Source organism: Schistocerca serialis, chromosome 5 (genome assembly GCF_023864345.2).
Source record: "Schistocerca serialis cubense isolate TAMUIC-IGC-003099 chromosome 5, iqSchSeri2.2, whole genome shotgun sequence".
Classification (NCBI taxonomy): Eukaryota; Metazoa; Arthropoda; class Insecta; order Orthoptera; family Acrididae; genus Schistocerca; species Schistocerca serialis.
In genome coordinates this window covers 415,807,930-415,832,955 of record NC_064642.1, presented here as the reverse complement: position 1 = coordinate 415,832,955, position 25,026 = coordinate 415,807,930, and the positions used below count along the sequence as shown (strand labels likewise).

General features: G+C 41.9%; 1 protein-coding gene across 1 annotated transcript in view; it reads right to left on the bottom strand.

Annotated features, from left to right (window-relative positions):
* Nucleotides 1-8,747: 8,747 nt before the first annotated feature.
* LOC126482353 (uncharacterized) overlaps nt 8,748-25,026 on the bottom strand; it is a 35,153-nt gene continuing 18,874 nt past the window's right edge. The window contains exons 2-3 of the mRNA XM_050106435.1: nt 15,529-15,727; nt 8,748-11,766 (exon numbers count right to left, since the gene is read on the bottom strand). Of these exons, the coding sequence (XP_049962392.1) occupies nt 11,153-11,766; nt 15,529-15,640 (726 nt within the window). The 5' untranslated portion in view covers nt 15,641-15,727 and the 3' untranslated portion in view covers nt 8,748-11,152. The remainder of the gene's footprint in view (nt 11,767-15,528; nt 15,728-25,026) is intronic.

Sequence of the window (25,026 nt, the reverse complement as noted above, 5' to 3'; positions counted from 1 at the left end):
TGTGTTGCACAGCTTAGTGGTGGTTACTGTAAACTGTTATGGGACAGTGTAAGTAGTGGATTATTTATTATATTGGTTTCATTAACTGTCAGAGGCAAATGAATCAGTTATTATTTCACCAGATATAGTTAGGTATCCCATGAGCTCTTGCAAGTGCAGAATATCATCACTTAAAGTAGGTTTATAGGCTGTGCTAATGGAACATATAAATCATTGTGGTCAGGTCATCATGTAGTTGGAAAATTCAGTCTGAATGATATCTTCTTGTTGCCTTTAGGATGAATTAGTACTGCACACAGTGTGTGTTGTATTCCAATTTGATTTGCCATCCAATCAAGACATGTCTTCATTGAGACAAATAGTTTTACTGTTGAATGCTGTAGTAGTCCTAGGGTGCTGCAGCGGTTTTTTAGCATAATACTAGATGGTGTTATGGAAATTACACATTATTTCAACTGAGCACTTGCTCATCATCTGCAGTTAATAAAGTAGATGTTTCATAGAAGCCTGCAGAAGATAACTGTTGGAGTGGAACATGATGTGCACAATGGTCTGTCTTCACTACCTTCACTTAGCTGACTGGATGTTCCATTAGCGAAATAATTTTAGTGTGTCGCGTGTTGCACACTTTGTTTAGTTTATATCCCGAGTTCTTGTGAAATGATGAGTTGTGTGGATGTAGACAGACACTTTAATATTGCTGTTCCTAAAAGAGGGAGCAGTATTAGCAGCCTTGGTGTTTTTGTAGTCCATCCCATGATCATGCCAGTCAACAATTTTCTAGTAACCTGAACCATGTATGAAACCAGTGATGCATCACATGTACTTAAGAGTGTGAGAGAATATCTTGTACACAATTGACGTGTTCAGTTTAGAGCATTCTGCAACTGTAGGAACTATAGCAAAGGGAAATAACAGTTCCTGTTGCATATTTTATTTTGCTGTCATGGCTGGTTTTGTTTATTTCATAATCATCTTCAGATTCTAAACAGGGTACTAGTGGTAAAAGGCAGCTTGGGTGGCTGACTAGTGGGATAAGGATATCATGTACAAGAAAATGGGAATTATATCAAAATGTTGGAAGTAGTCACAATTGAGCTACAGTAGACCAGTACAAACAGTATTGTAAGGTACTTATGTTATTAGAAAGGCAAAGAGTATGTGGTATGCAAATAGAATGCTAATTCGGATGATAAAATTAAAACCATATGGTCAGTTGTGAAGGATGTGTATGGTGAGCAACACAAGGTCAACGATGTGAAGTCAGTTCATTGTAAAAATATTTCTGTTACTGGTAAGTCAGAGATATGTACAATATTTAACAATCGCTTTCTGAGCGTTGCTGGTGAATTAAATAAAAGCTTAGTTTTTGCAGGGAATCATATAACTCCCTTGGAAAATGCCTTCCTGAACTGACATTTGAAGTTCTCCTCTGTGATACTGACAAGGGAGGAGATTGAGTCAATAGTTAAATCACTGAAGACTGAGAATTCTCTTGGGATATGATGGAGTACCCAGCAGAATATGAAAGTACTGTGTTGCACATATTAGCCGTGTACTTAGCCATATTTGTAATTTTTCCTTTAAGAATGGTCAGTTTCCTGAACAATTAAAGTACTCAGTAGTAAAGTCACTTTACAAAAAGGGAGACAGGGATAGTGTAGACAATTTTAGAACTACTTCTATGCCATCAGTGTTTGCTAAAGTTATTGAAAAGGCTGTGTGTATAAGGATAATTGATATTTTTATTTCGCATATTTTGCTATCAAATGTACAGTTCAGTTTTAGAAGTGGTTTAACAATTGAAAATGCTATATTCTCTTTTCTCTGTGAGGTGTTGGATGGATTAAACAAAAGGTTTCGAATACTAGGCATCTTTTTTATTTAACTAAGGCATTTGATTGTGTTGTTCACAAAATATTACTCCAGAAGTTGGACCAGTATGGAATTTGGGGAGTAGCTCACAATTGATTCACGTCTTACTTTAACAAGAGACAGAAAAAGTTCATTATCCACAGTGTTAAGAGTGGCGTTGATGTGGGGTCTGAGTGGGGCACAGTTAATTGGAAAGGGGGAGGGGGGGGGGGATGTCCCAGGGGTCAGTACTAAGGTCACTGCTATTATTTATATTATATTACATAAATGATATGCACTCTAGTATTGCAGGTGATTCTAAAATATTTCTGTTTGCTGATGATAGTAGCTTGGTAGTAAAGATGCAACATTGGCACTGGTTCAAATGGTACAGTTCATGACATAAGTTCATGGCTTGTAGAAAATAAACTAATGTTAAACCACAGTAAAACTCAGTTTTTACAGTTTGTAACACACAATTCAACAAAACCCAACGCTTTAATTTCATAGAATGGCCATATGATAGGTGAAACTGAACAGTTCAAATTTCTAGGTGTTCACATAGGTAGTTAGAAGTCATGGAAAGCCCACATTGTTCAAAGACTTAATGCTGCCATTTTTACGATTCAAGTAAGTGACAGTTCGACACAAAAAGTAGTCTTCTTCACTTATTTTTGTTTGCTTATGATGTATGGTATTATATTTTGGTGTAAATCTTCCCATTCTCAAAGGATATTTAGGCTCAGGAATGGGCAGTTTTGTCAATAAGTGGTATAAGTACGTGAACCTCTTGTCGACCCCTGTTCATTAGTCTGGGTTTTCTGACATTGGATGTCAATATATATATATATATATATATATATTCTTTGCTGTCATTTCTTGTTGACAATATCGGCCTGTTCCCAAGAATTAGTAGTTTTCACTCAATTAATACTATGCAGAAATCCAATTTGCATATGGATCGCACTTCCTTGACTGTTGTGCAGTAGGTGTGCAGTATACTGCTGCATTCATTTTCAATAAGCTGCCACAAGAATTCAAAAATCGTAGCAGTAATCCACGCACTTTCTAATCGAAACTGAAGAGTTTTCTCATGGGTCGCTTCTTCTATTCTTTTGAGGAGTTCCTTGAAAAATTTTGCTGATTCCTGTGTTATATTGTTGATTGTGTTTACATAAACTTATGGCTTGTCGTTTTTGGCTTCATAAACATTTTATTTTATCCGTTATTAGTTTTATGTTGTAATTTCATGTACTGACATGTTCCATGGCATTGAAGATTTGCTCCTACATTTGGTCCCACAGAACTAGACATGTAAAATAAAATCCTGACATTGACAAGCTGTCTAAGAATGCTCTGATGCTATGAAAATTACATACATACTTTCTTGTGGTGGCCATTGAAAGCAAAAAATAAAAAGTTGTTACAAAGATAAATGACACTCTAGACACAAAAACTGTGCTATGTTTTGAAAACAGAATGACTGCAAGAAACCTTGACGCTTTCAATCATTTTTGTCATGTGGGAGAAACCTGTTTGGTCAGAATTAGACCCTGATCTGTAAGTACCTTTCCATTTTATTATAAAATCTTCCATGAACTCTTAAATCTGTGACCTACATGTGATTATGAAAAATTTATGTAACATTTCAGGACACACACTGAAGATGCCTGTTAAAAACAAAAAGAGCAAAATGTATCTGGGTGCATAAGTAAAATAAAAAATTAATGTGCAGCATGTAGAAGGCATTATTCTTGTAAAGTACTGCAATTTAAATATATACCGGTATTGTATTTGTGAAGTTGGTTACTTGATCTTGTACAGTATGTCAATCCTAAAGATTGTTATATAATAGATGAAAACAGAGTGTAGAATTAGTTCACTTGCTGTGTTATTCAACAATATAGGGTTTTCCAAACAGGTACAAAATTTCATAACACCACTTACTATCTTAGACATCTCTAAGACTAGCCTGTACTAAGGTAGATGATGACAGCTTGATTCCTGAAAATAGCATAATGTGTGCATCAGCTTCCAATAAACACCATGACCCAAGGATCATTGTTCTTCGCCAAGCACTAAAACATTTAGAATGGTTAACTGCCTCTTTTTCCTCACCTCTATTGTGAAAGGAGTATTATGAGGGATGAAATTTCAAAAAACTGCTGAAGGAATTGTAGTGCAGCATCTTCATATGTCCTGATGACATAATATTGTCCAATTATCGCAGAAGAATGGTACTTTATATTGGCTTTATGAGATGCTGTCCTCAAAAGTCTTTTGTAAAAATGATTTGGAAGTGTGATTGACAGATAATTTTCTGTTTGTCATTTTCATTATCTTTCTCGTCATCATCACAGTGTTCGGAATATTAGGTATTCAATCAAAAAATTTGCACAGGTAGGGATATGCCCAAAGTTCACTTCCAGCTTGCTTTCAGTGAGATGTAAATACTCTCACAAAGGTACTTTTGTGAGTTTCAAATTCTTGAATCAGTATGCAGGTGACATGTTATTTTTCATAGGAGAGTAAACACCCTCAGGAGACATCACATTAATACTGTGTAACACCACCTCTACCCTCGATTATGGCTTTAGTTCAGCAAGAAAAGAGACGACAAGTATCTTCAGATATGCCAGAATCCACCTGACGTCACTCGTTGATAAATGGATCCTGCAAAGCTATGAAGTTTTGATGATGTTGACTGTTATATTCACATAGTGTTTAAGATAGTCACAGACTTCTTCTATGGGATTAAGGTCGGGTGATTTAGCAAGCCAGTCAAAGTATGATAGGGTGCTGAGTGTTCATCAAACAAGAAACACTTCTGTGCAAGAGTGAGGATATAACTATTGTCATCTTGGAAGATGCAGAAGACTGGACAAAGTTAAGTCACTGACTGTGTTTAATTAAACATCCTGGTTCATATTCACAGTAACCTGAAATTGTGTCCCACTCATGGTATAAAAAACATCACCTAGACATCACAAAACCTCCACCCACCTGAACTACACCCTCTACACACTGTGGGTTAAATCTCTCATTGGGGCATTGAAGCACTCAACACTTTGCAACGTTTTAAAAGAGACATAATTGCAGCTAGTCAGGCCACATTACAAGCCCTTAGTTAGCTACTGTCCAGTTTCTATGTTTGGCGTTTTTGAAGACATGCAACTTTCTGTGCTACTGTGAACAATAGCCTTTTGCAGGATATCGTAGTCACACGTCCACTGCATGCAGTTCGCTTGACAATGATCGCTCGGGAACTCTTTGAGATGGATCTGCATTCAATGACAGTGTCATTTCTTTTCAGGGGTTGAAACTGATTGTTACTGATAACATGTGTCACTCATCTCCAGTCCAGATTAGCATTTTTTTAAGGCCACTGTTTTTACAATCTGTCAAATGGATGCTATTGGTAAGCCATTCCCTAGAGTCTTGTTGGACAGTCCTTTATGATACATCAACAAATTGATCAACTTCATTCGCCATGTGGTTATGGGACTGGCCAAACTTAATAGCTCCTTTGTGCCATTCTGTCATGTCTCTTTATCAACGTGGCCACCTGATATCAGTTCCAAACAATCTGATGCACTCAAAAGTCTTTTTTTAAGCAGTGACTTCTACTCTGTCCAGTGAACTTACTATTTACCCATAACATGGAAGGTGGTTGCATCAGAATTTTGTCAATCAGATGACACTGCATAGATTCTATAACTGTGAACTTAGAGTCTCCCAGAACTTATTGTGGGTATAGCTAGTAATGGTTCCATTACTGTCTTGCACGTATGGTAAAAGGATGAAGTTATTACAACCGTGTGTAAGTGGCATTTTATAACTAATGAACTGCAGTTTTCTCCAAATGAACATACTTTCATAATGAAGAAACAGATTGATGCATGCACTTCCTAAAGATTCTGTGGCCAAGTAGTGTACACTCATACATGTACACCACACTTTACCTCATTCAGAGTCGTGCTCATGGGACCATCTGCATTTATACTTTGCAAACCACTTTACAGTGTGTGGCAAAGAGTCCTTGTATCATTTTCTCTATTAATCCTACATTGTAAGTGTCTTAGACGATGAGTGATACTCAGGAATTATTTGAACAATATTATTGTAAATTACTTCCTTCATTGTTGGATTAAATTTTCTTGGGATACTGAATCCCAGTGTAACATCAGACTTCGCTGTAAATGGTTTTATGTTGTCATTCTTTTGTAGATCCATTTTGTATGAATAATCACATATTCAACATGATGTTAAATGCAGAGATGTTGTCACTGGTGTGAGTGCCATTGACTGGAACTTGCTACAAAGATCTCGGCACACATTTCAAAGCAAACTGCTTACTACTTGAAGCATTCATCTGGTTTAGTGTAGTATGCCTGCAGCAATTATTAATAGGTGATAGGTGTTGGAACTCTGTACCCAGGCATGCTGATGTGGATGCACCACAGTAAGAGCTTCTCAAAGACCTGGACCGATAGTGATCTCTACCAGTATGTTCCAATTACCAGCTGTTGCCAAGATAAGATTGCGTGACAATGTGATGGCAGGGGGGATTTGAAACAGACTAGTGGACACCCTAGCAGAAGTCTGCAGTGGCATCTGGGTGATGTTACAGACTCTGGGCTGATGGCTGGGGCACTACATCTGGCAGCATGGAACCTCAGTGGTGTGGAGCTGGGAGGACCTGAGTTTGTACCTAAGACCCTGAGGCAGCTTCAGGATGGCCGATAAGTGGTCTAGTGGAGATGCGACAGAGTCAATGCAACTTGGCGGCTAGGTCGACAGGCAATGGTTGTTGGCTCATACCCTGGCAGTGTTCAACACTGTATCAGAAGAGCATCATCAACCTCATGACAGAGATGCACACACAGCGGGATTGATGCATAGCCCAGCTGTGCTGATGAGCTGCTCACCTTGCACGAGGAGATACGTATTGTCAAAGAGAGCTTGTTACTGGGGAAGACAACTACTGCTGCGTATAGTGCCATTGGATCATCCTGCAGGCCAGTCATTGCCCAGAGAACTGGGTTGAGGAGAGTTCCCAGTATGGTGAGATGCTGCGTCGGCTGACTACAACCTACAGCCAGGCCCCTGTTGGGCCCCTACTGATATATTTCTTCCCTCTTAGGAATAATCCGCCCACTGGATTCCTGCATGAGAAAATGGCTGTAACAGAAGCTCTTTTGAATTTAAAGTCATTTTTCACTTTACATTCTCCTACTTGAGTCTGGAGTACTCACTCTTGAGCAGCCTATACTATATGGTGTCCTTTTTTCCTTTTCTCTTATTACATCATGTTCACTGTCTCATTGAAATGAGGCACAGGCGTTGAGTCATTCGATCCTGTTTGGCATTACCTTACTTCAGTTCTTTCTTTTTAAGCAACTGTGTTGTTCCACCTTGTAGGAAGGGGGATGGAGTCAGGAAAGCAACATACCACAGTATCCTTGCTAATCTTACCCACTTTTGCAGTAACTTCCTCAACACCACTGATTCCGACTAACGGGAGACGTGAGTAATATGTACGTCCCATGGCGCCATGCCCTATACTATCCCAAGGAAACAATACTAGGTACTCTTCTAACACTTGAGACTAAACCAGATGCTACTTGACCTGCAAATACTTATTTATATGCAGACTGTCTTTTTGCATTCTCACTATGTCATAATAAATAAGGACAGTTACTTCAAAAACGAACAAGTCTGAGGTAGCATTGCTGTGGTCACATACTCAGGTGTAATAACAGGGGAATTATCAAAATTACATTGCTCTATGGCTAAGTGAACACTTTTCCACTACATTTACATAACAGTTAATTTCTAACATTAACTCCATGGTTATATTCCTCACAGTAATTCAGTAATGAAGATAACCCCGTAACACATTACCATAATAGTATCATCTCTTAATAAATCCTCAGTACCTCATCTCAGTTACCTTTAACCCCAAGAGACTTGTCCAGCATATTGCACTTTAAGAGCTCATTGATACCACTGACTTGCTTCCTGGATCACAGTCACTTTCCAGGTACACTTGTGTGTCAGTGCACTTATGATACGTCATGAATTTCCTTAATACTCTGTACTTACTTTTCTAACTTACACAGATACCTGAGGCTGATTTTCCATCATGCTCACTGTGTCTCAGTGGATGAACTCAGCATAACTGACGATATCATGGTCAATGCCTCATTCGCACGGATATATCATATCCACTAATACAGACTACTAAATTCCTACTTTTTCTCTTAATTACAACAACCCATGCTTATATTTATGTATTATTTACAGTGATCTAAATTTTCTTGGTATCCATGTCCTTTCTCATCTTAACCATACATATTATCTGTACTGCCTGGTGCATTGCCCATTCCGTTGGCATACCCAGCAAACTATATTGTGCGAATTGGTGCCCTAGGCTATGTGTCCAGGTAAATTACACTGGGTACACACAGCTGGAGTCCGGTTCATACCTCGGGTCACTTCCAGGTGCTATGACTGAGTCTATCCCTAACATAATGGGAACATATGGCAGAAAGAGGACAAACCCAAGGATACAAGGCCCCAATGAATGATATACGAAATGTACTTGCTTGTACTTTAACTGCTGTCGCACACGTTGAATCACCATTGTAGTTTCCATCAGCATTTTGTCTCCATCTGTGTCATCTCACTGCTGCTGAATCACTGCCATTGCTGCATCCTGTGTATCAGCCAATTCAACCCAAAACAGATATAAGAATATTTGACACCAAATGCGTAGATGTTGGGGAGAATTAAGTAGGGCAGCAGCTCTCTGCTAAAGATGAGTAAGGTGTAGATGATGAAGATATCCAAATATTGTCAGAGTTCTTTATTGTTAACAATAAGCAGACATAGTATAGCATATCAATAAAAAAAATGACAAGCCTTCATCTCTGAATCCAGGCACTCTGGTGAGGACACCCCACCATAAGCCCTTCTTTGAAGGGGCAGCCCAGGATCAGTGAACCTAAATGTGTTTGTGCTATGCATTTAAAAACAGGAACAGGAGGTACAAGCTACAGAACAAAAGTCAGCTGCAGCAAAATGAGGCCATAAAGACGTTTTATTTGTTGCCATCAAATTTGTTTCTCTTTTTATCCAGCATCAAGCTGGGTTGGGAAATGTAGGGTATTTTTTCTCTTCCCCCTTTTTTTCACTATTCTTCATGTGTAACTGATTTTTCCAGGTTCGTCCTTAAACTGGTCTTGACCGAACCAATGCTTCTTGCTCTGGATTTCCGTCTTGTTCTAGAAAGTGCTCTCTGTTATTCATTTTGGCATTTTTTTCTTCTTCGAATGTCTTTACTTGTCCAAATCATTTTAATCTCTTGTTTTCAATTCTATTATTCAATTTTCTTTTTAACATCATCATTTCTCAGTCTGTATCTCCCCGCTGTCCCCTTAAATAATTCTTAAATGGAATTTCATTTCACTGGCCTGGATTCTACTCTCCTCTCCTCTCCTCTCCTCTCTTCTTGGCAGTTTCCAGGTCTTCAATGCAAATGTAAATATTGGTATAAAGTATGACTAAGCCCCTCGCACACTGGTAAAATGCGTTTCTTTGTTGTAGCCTTGTGCTAATTTCTGCCTCCCTCTTTGCATTATGCATTACAACATTTCTCGGATATTTAAAGTTGTCCACTGTTTCAATATGCTGTTACAACCATGGTCTCCCTTTCCACATTGCATTTCATGCCATATTTGTTGATTTTTTTCATGTAAAATGTCTTGTTGTACTGTACATGCTTACTGTTTGTTCCCCACTACACAATATCATTAGTAAACAGCATCTCAGTTCCTCTGAGAGCTGCTTTTGTCTCCTTAAAGAATTCAGCCATCACCATTACAAATAACAATGAAGGACGCCACACTTCCTCGTCTCAGCCATGTAACAGCCCTAAACCAAACAGTTAAACTATCTTGGATGAGGACACAGCTGAAACTTTTGTCGTACATTGCTTGAAGAATTTCAGTTGTTTCTTTTTCAATTCACTCTCTGTTCAGAGTTGAGGTCAGTTTTCTCTGAGGTCATTATCATATGCCTCCATGAAGTCAAGAAATGTTATCACCAGAGTTTTCCCCTTTACATCAACTCTCTCATACTAAAGATTGGGTCCTCTGTTCATTGGCCATGTCGGAAGCCACACTGCTCTTCCACGTTTTCTGTCAATCTTCATTTTGGTATCCTCTCCATTATTTTTGCTACTTGTGATATGATCGTGATCCATCAATAGTTGTCACATACTTTTCAATCTCTCTTCTGGAGCACTGGAACTGGAATTATTATATCCTTTCCGCATTCTATGTGCACACATTCCTGAGCCCATATGCATCTTAGCAATTCATATAACCTTTCATGTTTTCTTTCTTCTAACATTGCAATATCTTGCTCTTCGTCCAGGTTCAAACGCCCCCTTCCTCCTTGTCCAACGTACTTACATTCCTATTTCATAACTATTTAGCACATTCAATGGTTTATCATAATACTCCTTCCATCTTTTCCACATCTCTTCCAGTAGCATTATTAGCTGTTCAATTTCTCCTCTCACATTGTGTAACTGTTTTCCTTCCTCCATGTGATTCCATACACCTTTTCACACCCACCCCCCAATTAACAACCTTTTCCAAATCTCACTTGAATTCCTCCCAACTTTTCCTCATTATTCTAGTATCACTTTCTTACATTTCGCTTTGCTTTCCTGTTATTTCCTTTACTTCCTTTCTTTTTGTGTTTGATCATTCTTGCCATGCTTTCTTCTTTTATTTTACTGCTTCCCTCACTTGCTCATTCCACTGTTGTCTCTCTTTATCTTTCTCATTTCATGGCATTCTGCCAGATGTGTTCTCTACAGAGCTTACAAATGCCTTTTTTAACTTACCGCATTCCTTTTCCACTTTTCCCCATTCAGTGCTTTGGATTTTATGCTTAAGTAATTTTATGGCTGCCTGGGTGTGGCAACCATAATTTGGATATGGAGTAAAACGTTACCAGGTTGTGACTAAAATCTGGTGGCAGGAAAACGATTAGTGACAAATAAGTGCCAGCTAGTATAAAACAGTTACTTAGCTTTATTGACAGCGAAGAGAGTACTATAGATACTGTTCCAATTAGTGTCCAAATAATATTCCTGATTCGTGGCCTAAGTCGTTATACAATACTGAATCACACAGCGAGCTAGTTAACCAGACCACAAACGACTGCACTGATGACTGCAAGGAGCTGTCTGCAAGACCCCCTGACTTGTGGGCCAGCGCTCCTGTTAGATCGTGTAGCCAGAGGGTGCTGTAGGCCCCAGCTCAGCAATGGCGCGACGTCTTTGGTTGGCGGCAACACCATGCGCCGTCGGTGGTTGCGACAGGAAACTGTGGCAAGCGATGCGATGGCAGGGCGCACGCGTGCTATTCAGTTGGGTCCGCGGATACAACATTCCTCCCCCCTTGAAAGGCCACGAAGATGTTAGGTGCTGCCAGGGCCTGACGTCGAAGGGGGATGTGGCTACTGTGAGGCGACGGGGAGCCAACAGAGCGAGGCTGGGTGGCATCGACTTCCACGTCCTGGCATTCGCCCTGCATTGAAGCCGGAACCAGCCGAAATGACCCCAAGGACGCAACGCACAGCAGCCACGATGGACCCAACACTTAACGCGCCTGGGCGCTCGAGGACGACGACGAAGCCTCTGGCGGCGGCGAAGATGACCCAGGGGAAGAGGCAGCAATGGAGTCCCGGCTAGGAAGAGCCGGAGGGTGGGCTGGACCAGCCCGGTCAATTGTGTCGACTTCCATCGGGGAAGGCTCCTGCACCGGCGACGGCTGCGGGGGCGGGGTCGACGAGGGACGCCCGCCATCCAGGAACCGGGGCGATCCGCCTGTGGGTCTGCAACCGAGAAGCCTGCGGCAGTGTCACTAGCACGGCAAAGTCGCAGCTGATTGCGGTGGCGGCGCTGCAAGCCAACGGGGGTGGAAATAAGAAACATGTGGGGGCCCAACTGCCGGACGATGGTACCCTGCCCCCAGCGGCGGCGGCCGGCAAACAACCTGCAATACACAGGAGTGTTAGGCGCAAAGCAACCATGCGGCCGCAGAGGTGCTGGCGGGTGCAGCAGGGTGAGCAAAGTTCTGTGGCGATGGCCATAAAACAACTCTGCCGGCGATGGGCCGTTGTGAGGTTGCGAACGATAAGACGAAAGGAATGCGAGCAAAGCTTGGTCTCTCGTGTGGGTGGCGCGAAGTGTGCTCATCTGTTGTGTAAAAGTACTGACAAACCGCTCAGCCTCACCATTGGACTGAGGGTGGAAAGGAGCACTTGTGGGACAAGCAGTCCCATTGGCAACACAAAACTGTTCAAAGTCACATGAAACAATAGAGGGACCATTGTCTGTTACAATCAGATCAGGTAAACCTTCAAGGCAAAAGATGGACGAAAGGGCGCGGATGGTGCTCGGAGTAGTGATATTGTTCATGGCAACGACAAAAGAAACTTGCTAAAGGCATCCACAACCACAAGCCAGCGAGTACCTCAGAACGGGCCCGCAAAGTCGAGGTGTACACACTGCCAAGGTGCAGAGGGTGTGGGCCATGGAGCAAATGTCTGGGACAGGGCCGACTGGTGTTCGATGCACGAACTGCACTGAGCAGTTAACTGTTCAATATCCTTTTCTATGCCTGGCCAAGTGCAATGTTGGCGTGCAAGTCGCTTAGTGCGTACCATTCCCCATTGGCCCTGATGTATCAACGTCCAAACTTCGCACAGCAAAGACTGGAATAACCACCTTAGTGTCCAGACTGAGATCGAAGCAGCAAAACACCACGTTGCACTGACAGGTCGTGGCGTTGAGCAAAATAACGGTGCCCGACGAGATTTGCAACGTCCTTTGGCGAATGGGGCCAGGCGGTGCACACCAAATGCAAAATTTGTCCAAGTCCGAAGCTGTGGCCTGTGCAATCTTGCGGAAATCCAAAGGAAAATGAGTGACCACGTCACTGTCATGGGAATCGGTGTGACAACACGCAATGTCTGACTCATCAAAAGCATTGTCATGGGTTATTGGCAAATGAGACGACACATCTGCATTGCAGTGGCAAGTTGTGGGGCGATAGACAATTTCATACTGATAATTCGACAATAACAAAGCCCACCGTTGGAGCTTCTGACTCGTACAGTGGGGGAGGGGGGGGGGGGGGGGGGACTGGCTTGGCAGGATGGGACGACGACTGTAGAGGCTTATGGTCCGTCACTAGAAAAAATTTTCAGCCATACAAATAGTTGTGGAACTTTGTGACCCCATATATGATTGCAAAGGCTTCTTTTTCAATTTGTGAATAGTTTTGTTGTGCGGCGGTAAGCAATTTAGAAGCAAACGCTATCGGTCGATCAGCAGATCCAACATGATGCGACAACACAGCACCTAACCCATAGGATGAAGCGTCCACAGCAATCACAACTGGTTGAGAGGGATCAAAATGGGCTAGGCAACGAGCACTCAAGAGGGCGTTTTTCAGTTTCTGAAATGCCGCTTGGCCTTCGGCCGACCACACAAATGGAACGCTGCACCAGCGTAATCGGTGCAACAGTGCAGCTATTTGTGTAGCATTGAGGATGAACCGATGATAATAGGTAATCTTGCCCAACACAGATTGCAATTTGGACAAGTTTTTAGGCGAAGGAAGGTTGGCAATGGCACGAAGGTGCGACTGCAATAGATGGACACCTTGTGCGTTGATTACATGTCCCAAACATTCTATTTCTGTACGAAAAAACACACATTTGTCTTTGTTCACTTTGAGGCCTGCCTTCAACAACACCGAAAATAGGCGACACAAATTCTGCAGGTGTTCATCTGCAGTACGACTGGCAACTATGATGTCGTCCAGATAATTGGTGCAAAAAGGGACTTTGGCAGTCAGTTGCGACAAGTAGCGCTGAAAAATAGCAGGAACTGATGAGCTGCCAAAGGGGAGGTGTAAATACTTAAAAAGACCCAAGTGAGTGTTGATCACAAAAATGTCTTGGGATGGTTTATCTAAAGGAATTTGCAAATACGCGTCCTGCAAGTCAATCTTGGAATAGTATCTGCCCGTGCCTAATTTGTCCATCAGTCCCTCCGGGCGAGAGAGAGGATAGCTATCCGCAATCGTTTGTGGATTCACTGTACTCTTGAAGTCCACACACAGACGGAAGGAACCCTTGGGCTTTGTCAGCACAACTTATGAGGAGGCCCACTGACTAGCACTAACGGGCGCAATCACCCCCTCATTTTGCAAGGAACGGAGTTCGGCTGCAACTTGATCACGCAATGCGTGAGGCACTGATGGTGCTATGCAAAAATGTGGCTGGGCGCTTGCCTTGAGCGTGACGTGCGCAACATAGTCACGGACGCAGCCCAAGCCACCGCTAAACAATTCAGGGAACTCATCACAGAGGGGACAACAGCATCAGTAGTAGGACAATCACTAATTGCTAACACATTGTTTTGAGTGCTGAGTCCGAACAAATCAAAGCAGTCCAGTCCAAAAATGTTTTCGCACAAGCGTGCAGCTACAACATGCAACTGAATTGTCCTGGTCACGTTATGGTATTGTACTGGCAAACTACATGTGTCGAGAACTGAAATACTCTCACCACTATACGCTGTTAGCGGAGAAGAGGGCTTTGCAAGTGTAGGCTTTCCTAGCAGTTCATACACACGGCTATTAATCAGTGTAATGGCAGAGCCCATGTCCAATTGAATTTTCACATGATGCGAAGCCAGGAGCAAGTCAATGTACAATTTGTGAGCCCGTCGGTGCACAGAGGGTGTCAACGCACTACCACTATTAACTACATTGACACTGCGGAACAAGTCACTAGCTAAAACACTGTTTTCAACACTGTTGACGGTAGAGCCAATAACATGGACTGAATGTGCGTGTCCAGAAGCACGAGGAGCAAATGTATTCAGTTTACGCTGTTGGCACACGGATTGCACATGTCCAGTCTTCCCACACATGTAGCAAGAATAGTTACGTGATGGACAATGTTCGCATTTGTGATGCATATTACACTGTGGGCATGATTTCAAAGGCGCCCGCAAGGAAGGGAATTGTTTGTTTTGACACAAAGGCTGTTGGCAGGAATGCAAGCTACTGCCGCCATGCCGTTTGTGTACCTGCGGTGTGTGTGGCAACTTTTCCCTATGACAGTCAGTCTGTCGCACACTAGGGTCGTTCGACACACGACAAACGGATGGCAAGTCAAAACTGTTTTGTGCGTTTTCACTCGCATTTCTACTTTCCAAGATAGTGACGAGGGAGGGATCAGGGATCCGCAATATCTGCTCCCTAACATGTACGTCGTGCATGTTCTGAGTGATGGCGGCACAAATCATAGTGTCTGCTAAAAGTTTACCACAGTCACACGTAAATCGACAATCATGAGTTAATTCTTTGAGGTTGGTAGTCTACTGTTTGTAGGTGTGACACAGCTGTCTATGATAGCGAAAGAACCTGAACCTAGCCGCAGCAACTGGGTTTGAGAATCAAAGTATTGTGACACAGCCTGAATGCACTGTTCGTATTGCAAAAGTTATGGGCGGAAGGCCAGAAACAACTTTTGTAAGAGTCGGTATACTTTAACACCCGCAAGCAAGTTTTAGCTGACCTGGGTGCTGGTGAGCCGCCATGTGTGCCTTGAATGGAGCTAGATATTCATTCCATTTTTCTTCATCCTGATTGAAGGCTCTGAACAGTGGCATGCAGGTTAGTCGGTCCATGGGGCTGACTGCAGCAGGCGTTGTTGATTGCTGCTGCGCTGTTATTAGTTACTGCACGCTGGACAAAAGTTGAGTCATCTGCTGCGCCTGCAAAAGCAAAATCTGTTCAAGAGTGACTGTGGAGGTAGTAGACGCTTGCACCGGATTGGGAGGAGCCTGGTGTGGAGGCGAGGGAGTAGCCATGTTAGTACAATGCAACTGTTCAGAACAAGATACCAATAAACGAAACAAGGGTGCGAAGTGCTCCACACTGAAATCCGAAAATGTCCACAAGAAATTCGGTTAGTTTTGGTTAGGCGCAAGCAAGAAGCAATTAGCAAACAGTTCACAAGAGATAGCAAATGTTGAGGCGAGCGGAATCGACAACGGCGGCGGGAGGCAGAGTCCGCCCGCTGCTCAGCAATACCAAAATTCTCGTCGCCACTTTTATGGCTGCCTGGGCATGGCAACCATAATTTGGATATGGAGTAGGACATGACCAGGTTATGACTAAAATCTGGTGGCAGGAAAACGATTAGTGACAAATAAGTGCCAGCTAGTATAAAACAGTTACTTAGCTTTATTGACAGCGAAGAGTGTACCGTAGATACCGTTCCAATTAGTGTCCAAATAATATTCCTGATTCGTGGCCTAAGTCGTTATACAATACTGAATCACACAGCGAGCTAGCTAACCAGACAACGAACGACGGCACTGACGACTGCAACGAGTGGTCTGCAAGACCCCCTGACTCGGGGCCTGCGCTCCTGTTATATCGTGTAGCCAAAGGGCACTGTAGGCCCCAGCTCAGCAATGGCGCGACGTCTTTGGTCGGTGGCAACGCCATGTGCCACCGGCGGTCGCGACGGGAAACTGTGGCAAGCGATGCGATGGCAGGGTGCGCACGCTATTCGGTTGGGACCACGGATACAACAAGTAACTCTCTGAATTTTCTTCTTCTTTCCTGTCTTTCATTTCGTCTCCCTTTTTGCCTTAATTTCTTCCATTTTACCGATCCTCATCTTTGCACCACTTCTGGACAGTTTATATCAAAAGCTTCTCCTGGGAACACAGTTACACCCATTAACAGTCTGATTTTGCTTTTCCACCAGAAAGTAGCCATTGAACATTGTTGTACTTCTCTCTGCCCAGCCAGGTCTTATTACCTTTTGGCTGTTATCTTCCTGAACAGCAAGTTGCTCACAATCAAACCATTTCTTTCACAATAATCAGCCATTTTCTCTCCTTACTCATTTTTCTTCCCATATCTGTACATATCAATCCTCACTTCCTTCCCTAATTTTTCATTTCCCACCTGTATAGTTAAGGTGCCCGTTGTTATTGCTTCCACATCCATAAGTTAATTCTCTAATTTCTTAGGAATTCCTCAATGTTTCCTCTTTATTTCCTGTCTGTGGTGCATATACTTCTGTACATCGATTAAGGCCTCATTTGAATCTTCTTCGTCCTCTTACTTATGTCTTCTACTGCTTCCACACATTCTTCTAGGGTTGGTTTTTCTTTTGCATTCATTCCATTTTTGGCCTCTTGTCCATCACTCCAAATAGTGTATATCCTTTCCTCTTCCATTTTTGCATGATTTCAGTAAACACCAACATTTTTCGATTCTCCTTCTCCACAAAGTCTGTCAAAATGTTTAGTTGATGTAGATATAAAACTTATATGTCAATTTCAGAGGAAGCCTTTTGGCCCACAAGATCTAGGCAGTCCAATAGATTTGGGTTACTTGTAGTTTGGAGTTCCATTGTTGGTGCATAATGGGGTGGCTCATTTGGGATATGGCTGTCAAGGTTGGGGGAAAGCCCAAAGTGCACTTCGTGTGCATACCAGTGGGTCATCCTAGATGTGAAACTGATGCTTGTGGATGCCATATCAACTGCAGGGTGCACCTAACTGCAGGTAGTCACTCAAATCAGTGCTAACAATGTATGTCACTTTGGACTGGATGAGATTCTCTCTAGTTTCATTCAGCTGTACAAAGTGGTAAAGACTGCTTACAAATGATGGCAAGTGTCGTCAACAGGATGGGCTGAAAACCTTTGGCACAGAACTGAGTGGAGGGTCAGAATCAGAGGCTCAGACAATTTTGCATCTATTTAGGGTGCAGATTTACGCCATGGGATGGGTTTTCAGGTTTTGCTTAATAGGTCAGGAATTCATTACACTCAAGAAGTGACTACATGGGTAGTGGAGGCCATGTGGAATGATCTAGGTTTTTAGATTAGAGAGTCTCAAGAAATTACAGAAAGTACCTCAGTCTAAAAGGGTGCAGGGCAATCGCAGGATGAGGGTAGACCTAGCAACAATTGGTATTGTACACAGTGATCACAAAGCCCCATTACCCCATACTGAGTGTCCACATATTCGTATATGGTAACATTGTATTAAAATGAGATTCTGGCAGAAGATAACTTTGAGGTAGTATGACTATTCTTTACTAATTATTCCAGAGTATCTACATGTACATCATTGTTTTCATAACTGAATGTGATTCTCCTCCATGTACAATGTGAAAATCTCCTTTTCATTGTTGGTATGATGGCAGTAAATGCACATAAAACATCATCCCAAGTTCAACAGTTGCCTCATAACGTGTGGCAACAACTTTCTGTTTAATGAAATCCGATAATGTATTGTTGCAAAGTGACAGTAGGACTTTCTGGTGGCCACTCCAAATGTGCAGGCAAGTAGACAGAACCATGTCCAATCCATTTATCAGGAGATGCCTCATTGACGGATTCTCTAACTACAGTAGAATAATGGGCTGGAACCAGACATCTGAGCATCTTCCAGATGTGGAATAAAACAATCATATAAATGGTGAGAGACACACAACATGTTTCACAGTGTCATCAAAGAAATGAACTCTTCGAATGTGTCTGTAATATTGAGTGGGGAACTCCCAATTTTTGTGACTGCTTACAAATGAACTTTCCTGGCGAACGTTGGACATACACTGCAGCCTCCACACCTGTTTCCAGTTGTGTTAGTGGATGTCCTGAGTGGGGCTTATCTTCTAAGCAACCATTTGCAAAGAGCTTTTTCTCCCACTGTAAAGTTGTTGATTTTCGTGCAAAATGTTTCTGAAACTTACAGTGAAATCACACTGAACATCTTGTTGATTTCCCTGTATAGGGTCGTTCATGAGCCCACATGCTCATTACTATCCATTCCTCCATGAGTAAGTGGACTCACGAGCACATGCAACAGTAAGAAACAACAATTCATTCTCATCTGTGTAATATGTATGGGGGTAAGGGGACTCTGTGGTGACTTTGTAGTTGTAAATTGTCATAGCTGTGATGGGAAAGAATTAGAGCTCCAAGCACTACTGGAAAGCACTGAAGCTGAAATTGTTGTAGGTACTGAACGCTTATTAAAATAAGTTCAGCCAAAAATTTTGCAGCGGACCTAATTGCGTTCAGGAAAAACAGATAAAATACAGTTGCTGGTTGAGTGCCTATTGCTGTTAGAAGTGGTTTACCTTCTAGTGAAATTGAAACAGTAGTTCCTATGATTTAGTATGGGTAGAGGTTATCTTTACAACTAGACTAAATCAATAATTGGTTCCTACAACTGACTCCCTCAACTCAGATGATACAGTTATTGAACAGTTCACAGAAAACTTTAGTCTCTTTTCAGATAGGTACCCTCTGCATACAATTGTAACAGCTGGTAACTTCTATCTACCCCCAATATGTTGGTGAAAATACATGTTTAAAGTCAGCAGTAGGCATAGAACATCTTCCAAAATTGTACTGAATGCTTTCTTCAAAAATTATTTTGAACAGTTGAGGGGTCCACTTGAAGTGTAAATGGTTGTGAAAACGTACTTGACCTTGTAGCAGCAAATAACCCTGAGCAAATAGTGAGCATCATGTCAGATACAGGGATTAGTGACCACAAGGTCATAACAAGACTGAATACTGTAACATCCAAATCAACCAAAAATAAATGCAACGTTTATCCATTTAAGAAAAGGAGGTAAAATGTGGTTGACACTTTCTTAAGAGACAGTCTCCACTCCTTCCATATTGACAATGTAAACATGTATCAGATATGGGTTAAATTGGAAGAAATAGTATTGATGGCAATTGAGAGATACATACAAAATAAATTAATAAGAAATGGAACTGATCCCACATGGCATATAAAACAGCTCAGAACGTTGCTGCAGAAGCAATGAAAAAAATGCAAAATTTAAAAGAACACACAATCTCCAAGATTGTTGACATTTTGCTGAAGCTTGAAATTTAGTACTGACTTCAATGTGAGATGCTTTTAATAGTTTCCACAACGTACCTCAAAATCAGGCAGAAAATCCCGAGAGATTCTGGTTGTATTTAAGTACACCAATACGAGACACCATCAGTACCTTAACTGTGCAATAGCAATGGTAATTTTACCAATGACAGTGCCACTGAAGCGGAGCTACTAGACACACTTTTCCAAAATTGCTTCACCAAAGAAGATGAAGTGAATGTTCTAGAGTTTGGATTGAGAACAGCTGCCAATATGATTGCACAAAGACATCCTTGGTTTAGCAAAGTCACTTAAATCACATAATAAAGGCAAGCCCCTCCTTCCAGATTGCATACCAGTTATGCTGATACAATAGCTCTATACTCTACAATTGTATACAACTGCTCACTCGATGAAAGATCCATACCTAAAGTGGAAAGTAGCATGAGTCACACCAATACTCAGGAAAGCAAACAGGAGTGATCCACTGAATTACAGGCCCATTTCACTAATGATGATTTGCAGTAGAATTTTGGAAGATATACTTTGTTTGAACATTTTGATTTATTGATATATAGTCAGCGTGGTTTCAGAAAATATGATTCATACAAAACACAACTAGCTCTTTATTCGCATGAAGTAATGAGTACTACCAACAGGTGATGTCAAATTGATTCCATATTTCTAGATTTCCAGAAAGCTTTGCATCATCCCTCACAAGTGACTTGTAGTCATATTGCGTACCCTGGAGTATCATCTCAGTTGGTGCGGCTGGATTGATGGTATCCTATCAGTAAGGTCACAATTTATAGTAACTGACAGAAAATCATTGAGTAAAACAGAAGTAATACCTGGCATTGCCCAATGAAGCACTGTAGGTCCTCTGCTGTTCCTAATGTATATACAGGGTGCGTCAAAAAAATGTATACACACTTTGAACTGTCATAGACAATTCATTTCCCATTCTACAAGGTTAAATATCTGCGAGAAAGTAATGTTATGTTTCTTCAACAGGTGGCAGCAGTGGCAAGGAAGTAACTGCAACATGGCGGATGTGCGTTTGAGCTTTGAAGCGCGAAAGCAGGTAATTAAGTGGTACCGGAAGTTTGAGAATGTAGCTGCAGTTCGAAGACAGTGGAGAAGTGAGTATGGTACAGAACCACCTTCATGGTTAACAATTACACGTCTACGAGACAAATTCGAAATTCATGGAACAGTGTGTGGTGTGCATAAAGGTCGATCAGGGCGACCTCGTACAGCTACAAGTGATGATTCCACAACTGCGGTCTTGGAACTGTTTCAACGTTCGCCTCAAAAATCTTCAAGGCAAGCAGCACGTGAGAGTAATGTAAGTCCTAGTAGTGTGCTACGCATTCTGAAGAAAGGCAAGTTTCGTGTGTACACTCCAAGGCTGGTGCAACAGCTAAGTTACGATGATCCAGATTGATGGTTAGAATTTTGTGAATGGGTTCAGGAGATGGTGAGATGTGAACTGGGATTTATTTGTAGCATAATTTGGTCGGATGAAGCCCAATTCAAACTCAATGGAACTGTCAATAGGCACAATTGTGTGTACTGGGCTGAAGATAATCCTCACATTACAGTTGAAAAGGCTGTGAATTTGCCTGGTGTAAATGTGTGGTGTGGTTTGTCTGCAAGGGGACTCGTTGGGCCTTTCTGCTTTGAAGGTACTGTTACTGGAGAAACGTACCTAACAATGCTTGCTGACTCCATATTCCCTGCCATTCGTGCATTATATGGTAATGATGAGTTTTATTTCCAACAAGAAATAGGGACGTATGAGCATACCTGGATCACAGTGTGCCAGGCCAGTGGATAGGACGCAGGGGACCAATCGAGTTTCCTGCACCCTCTCCAGATCTCACGCCGTTGGATTTCTTTTGATTGGGCACAGTAAAAGATGAGGTGTACAAACGTAAACCACGTAACCTGGACACACTTTGGAATGAGATTGAGGCGGTGTGCGCAGAAATCTCATTGGGCACTTTGGTACGATGTACGGAATCAGTGGTGACTCGTACTCAAAAATGTACTGATGCTGAAGGCCACCAGTTTGAACATTAATCACATTTGCAAAGTACATTTATTTTTCAAACTGGACTTTAAGCTTTCCATTTCCAGAAATTTAACATTGTAGAATGGGAAATAAATTTTCTATGAAGCTTCAAAGTATGTATACCGTATCTACTCGAATCTAAGCCGCACTCGAATCTAAGCCGCACTCGAATCTAAGCCGCACCTGAAAAATGAGACTCGAAATCAAGGAAAAAAATTTTTCCCGAATCTAAGCCGCACCTGAAATTTGAGACTCGAAATTCAAGGGGAGAGAAAAGTTTTAGGCCGCACCTCCAAATCGAAACAAAGTTAGTCCATTGTGATATGAGACACAATTTAGGTTGAATGAATGATGATAAAGCTCCAGTAGTTTGGTTCGAGTCGTAAGCTTAGCAGTTAAGCTTTACCAAGTCGCCATTGCTATGCGTCAGGCGCTCCGTCCGTATTTATACGGGTACCCTTCGGTTTTCACGTGCTTCGTCTGGTTTGAATTTATTGCTTATTTTTCTTTGTTTACGTCATTCTAAGTTGAAAATGTATTACTGTACTGTGTCATGCATTGTTTGTCGCATTCTGGTAATGTGTGTTTGCGACCTGTCGCCACTCGCGGCATGGCCTGCTTTGGTGTGCGCTGCCACCGCTTACAATTAAAAAAAAAAAAAAAAAAAAAGAGAGGAATCGTCTCATTAGCGAAATAATGGCAAGAGACTGCTATTTGTTGTTATTTACACTGCTGCTTTCTTTGATAATGATCAACAAGAACCAAATAATAAACTGCGTATGATAGAAGATGTTCTGAACGAGAATTTAACGAAAATTTTTCTCTGTTTGAAAATCTTTGCAGATGCCTCTTTAGTACATTACTTTCTGCACAGAAATTAGAGTCATCTTAGATTTAAAAATCTACTCAATTGCCGTGCTTCATTTCTGACTGTATCACTATTAGGCATAAGAATAATACGAATATAAACATGACATGATATGTGTATTCTTCCGCGTTTGCTGTTGTCTCACTCTAGTTTCGTAGTTTATTAGGCAGACAGGATTTAAATGAGATAGCAGCAAACATGAAAGAATACATGGCAAAATGTTTATATTGGTATTATTCTAATGGTGAAGAGAATACTGCATGTGATTCACAATTCATAAAAGTTTCCATTAGCAACCATCTCTTCTCACAGGTAGGAAAAAATTCAGTTCAGAAACATTGCAAACAGTTTTGCCAGTCGTATTTTCGTAGTACATTGAAAAGCTGCTACATTCGAAGATGAAGAATACGGAATTTGTATTTACTTCGTTGGATAATGTATGAAAATGCAGTGGTCGAAATTCGGGGCGGAGAAAAAAGCTCGTCTTCCACCTTTTTTTAAATTTATTTACTGACGCAGAGAATTTGGCGCCAGAATTTATCTTTGTGCCTGCAAAGCATGCCTGTGTAGCGCTACATATATTCGAAGGCAGAAGTTAGTTGTGGCGGCACCTACCAACATATTTCAGAACTTCTGCTTACTTTGCACTTGAGTCTAAGCCGCAGGCAGTTTTTTGGATTACAAAAACCGGAAAAAAAAGTGCGCCTTGGATTCGAGTAAATACGGTACATTTTTTTGACGCGCCCTGTAGACGGTTTAGAAAACAATCTGAGCAACATTAGATTGTTGCAAATGATGATGCTATTTACTGTCTATTACAGTCATCAGATTGTTGCAAATGATGATGCTATTTACTGTCCAATACAGTCATCAGATTCCACTAAATTTTGGTTACGTGATAAATTACATAAATCTAAAGGCTGTGAATTCAATTGATTGCTTAGGGACTACAATTAAGGATAACTTAAATCGGAATGAGTCTATAGATCATGCTGTGGGGAAAACATAGAAACACCCTGGTTAGTTTGACAAACAGGTTCCAGGTGCTCTCTGTGGCTGACATGTCACTTAGACAGATGCAGTTGCTTGTCCTGTTTCAGCCTGCAAGATATGGGCAAGTACAGAGGTAAATGGAAAGCTAGGCCTCCCATTTGGTACACCACTAGCCTGGTTAAAGTCTTTCGAGTTGACGCCACGTCGGTGACTTGCGTGTTGATGGGGATGAAATGATGATGATTATGATGATGATGATGATGATGATGATGATGATGATAAGGACAACATAACACCCAGTCCCTGAGTGGAGAAAATCTCCAACCCAGCTGGGAATTGAACCCGAGCTGTTAGGTATGACATTCTGTCATGCTGGCCACTCAGCTACCGGGGGCGGACAGTACAGAGGTTGGGATTATTGGTAGTTGTGAACTCCAGTGTTAGGCATGTTATGTGGCCTGGACACTGCTATCAAGGGGAGGAGGAAAGCCAATGTGCACTTCATGTGCATACCGTGTGGAGTCATTCCAAACATGGATTGGGTCCTTTCAGATGCCATGAAAAGAACAGGTTGCACCCAACAGCATGTGGTGGCTCACGTTGGTACCAATGATGTGTGTCACTTTGGATCAGAGAGAGTTTCTCTGTTTTCGAGTGGCTGTCAGAAGTGGTAAAGGTTGCCAGTCTAGCTTGTGAGATAAAAGCAGAGCTCACCATTTGCAGCATAGTCAACAGGACCGATTTCTGACCTCTGGTACAGAGTCAAGTGGAGGATCTGAATCAGAGGCTCAGACATTTCTGCGACCATGTAGATTGCAAGATTCCTCGACTTTCGCCATAGGGTGGTGAGCTTTCAAGTTCCACTAAATAGGTCAGGAGTCCATTACACACAGGAGGTGGCTACACGGGTAGCAGGGGCTGTGTGGCATGGACTGGGCAATTTCTTCTGTTAGATGGTCTTGAAGAAACATGCAGGTTGAACACAGGAAGAATGTAGATCTAGGAACCGTTGGTATAACAATTGTAAACTGCCATAGCTGTGTTGGAAGAGTACCAGAGCTCCAAGTGCTATTAGAAAGTACTGATGCTCATCTCGTTATTGGCACTCAAAGCTGGCTAAAGCCAGAGATACGTTTAGCCAACATTTTTGTGAAGGATGTAATGGTGTTCAGAAACAATAAGCTAGACACAGCTGGCAGTGTCACA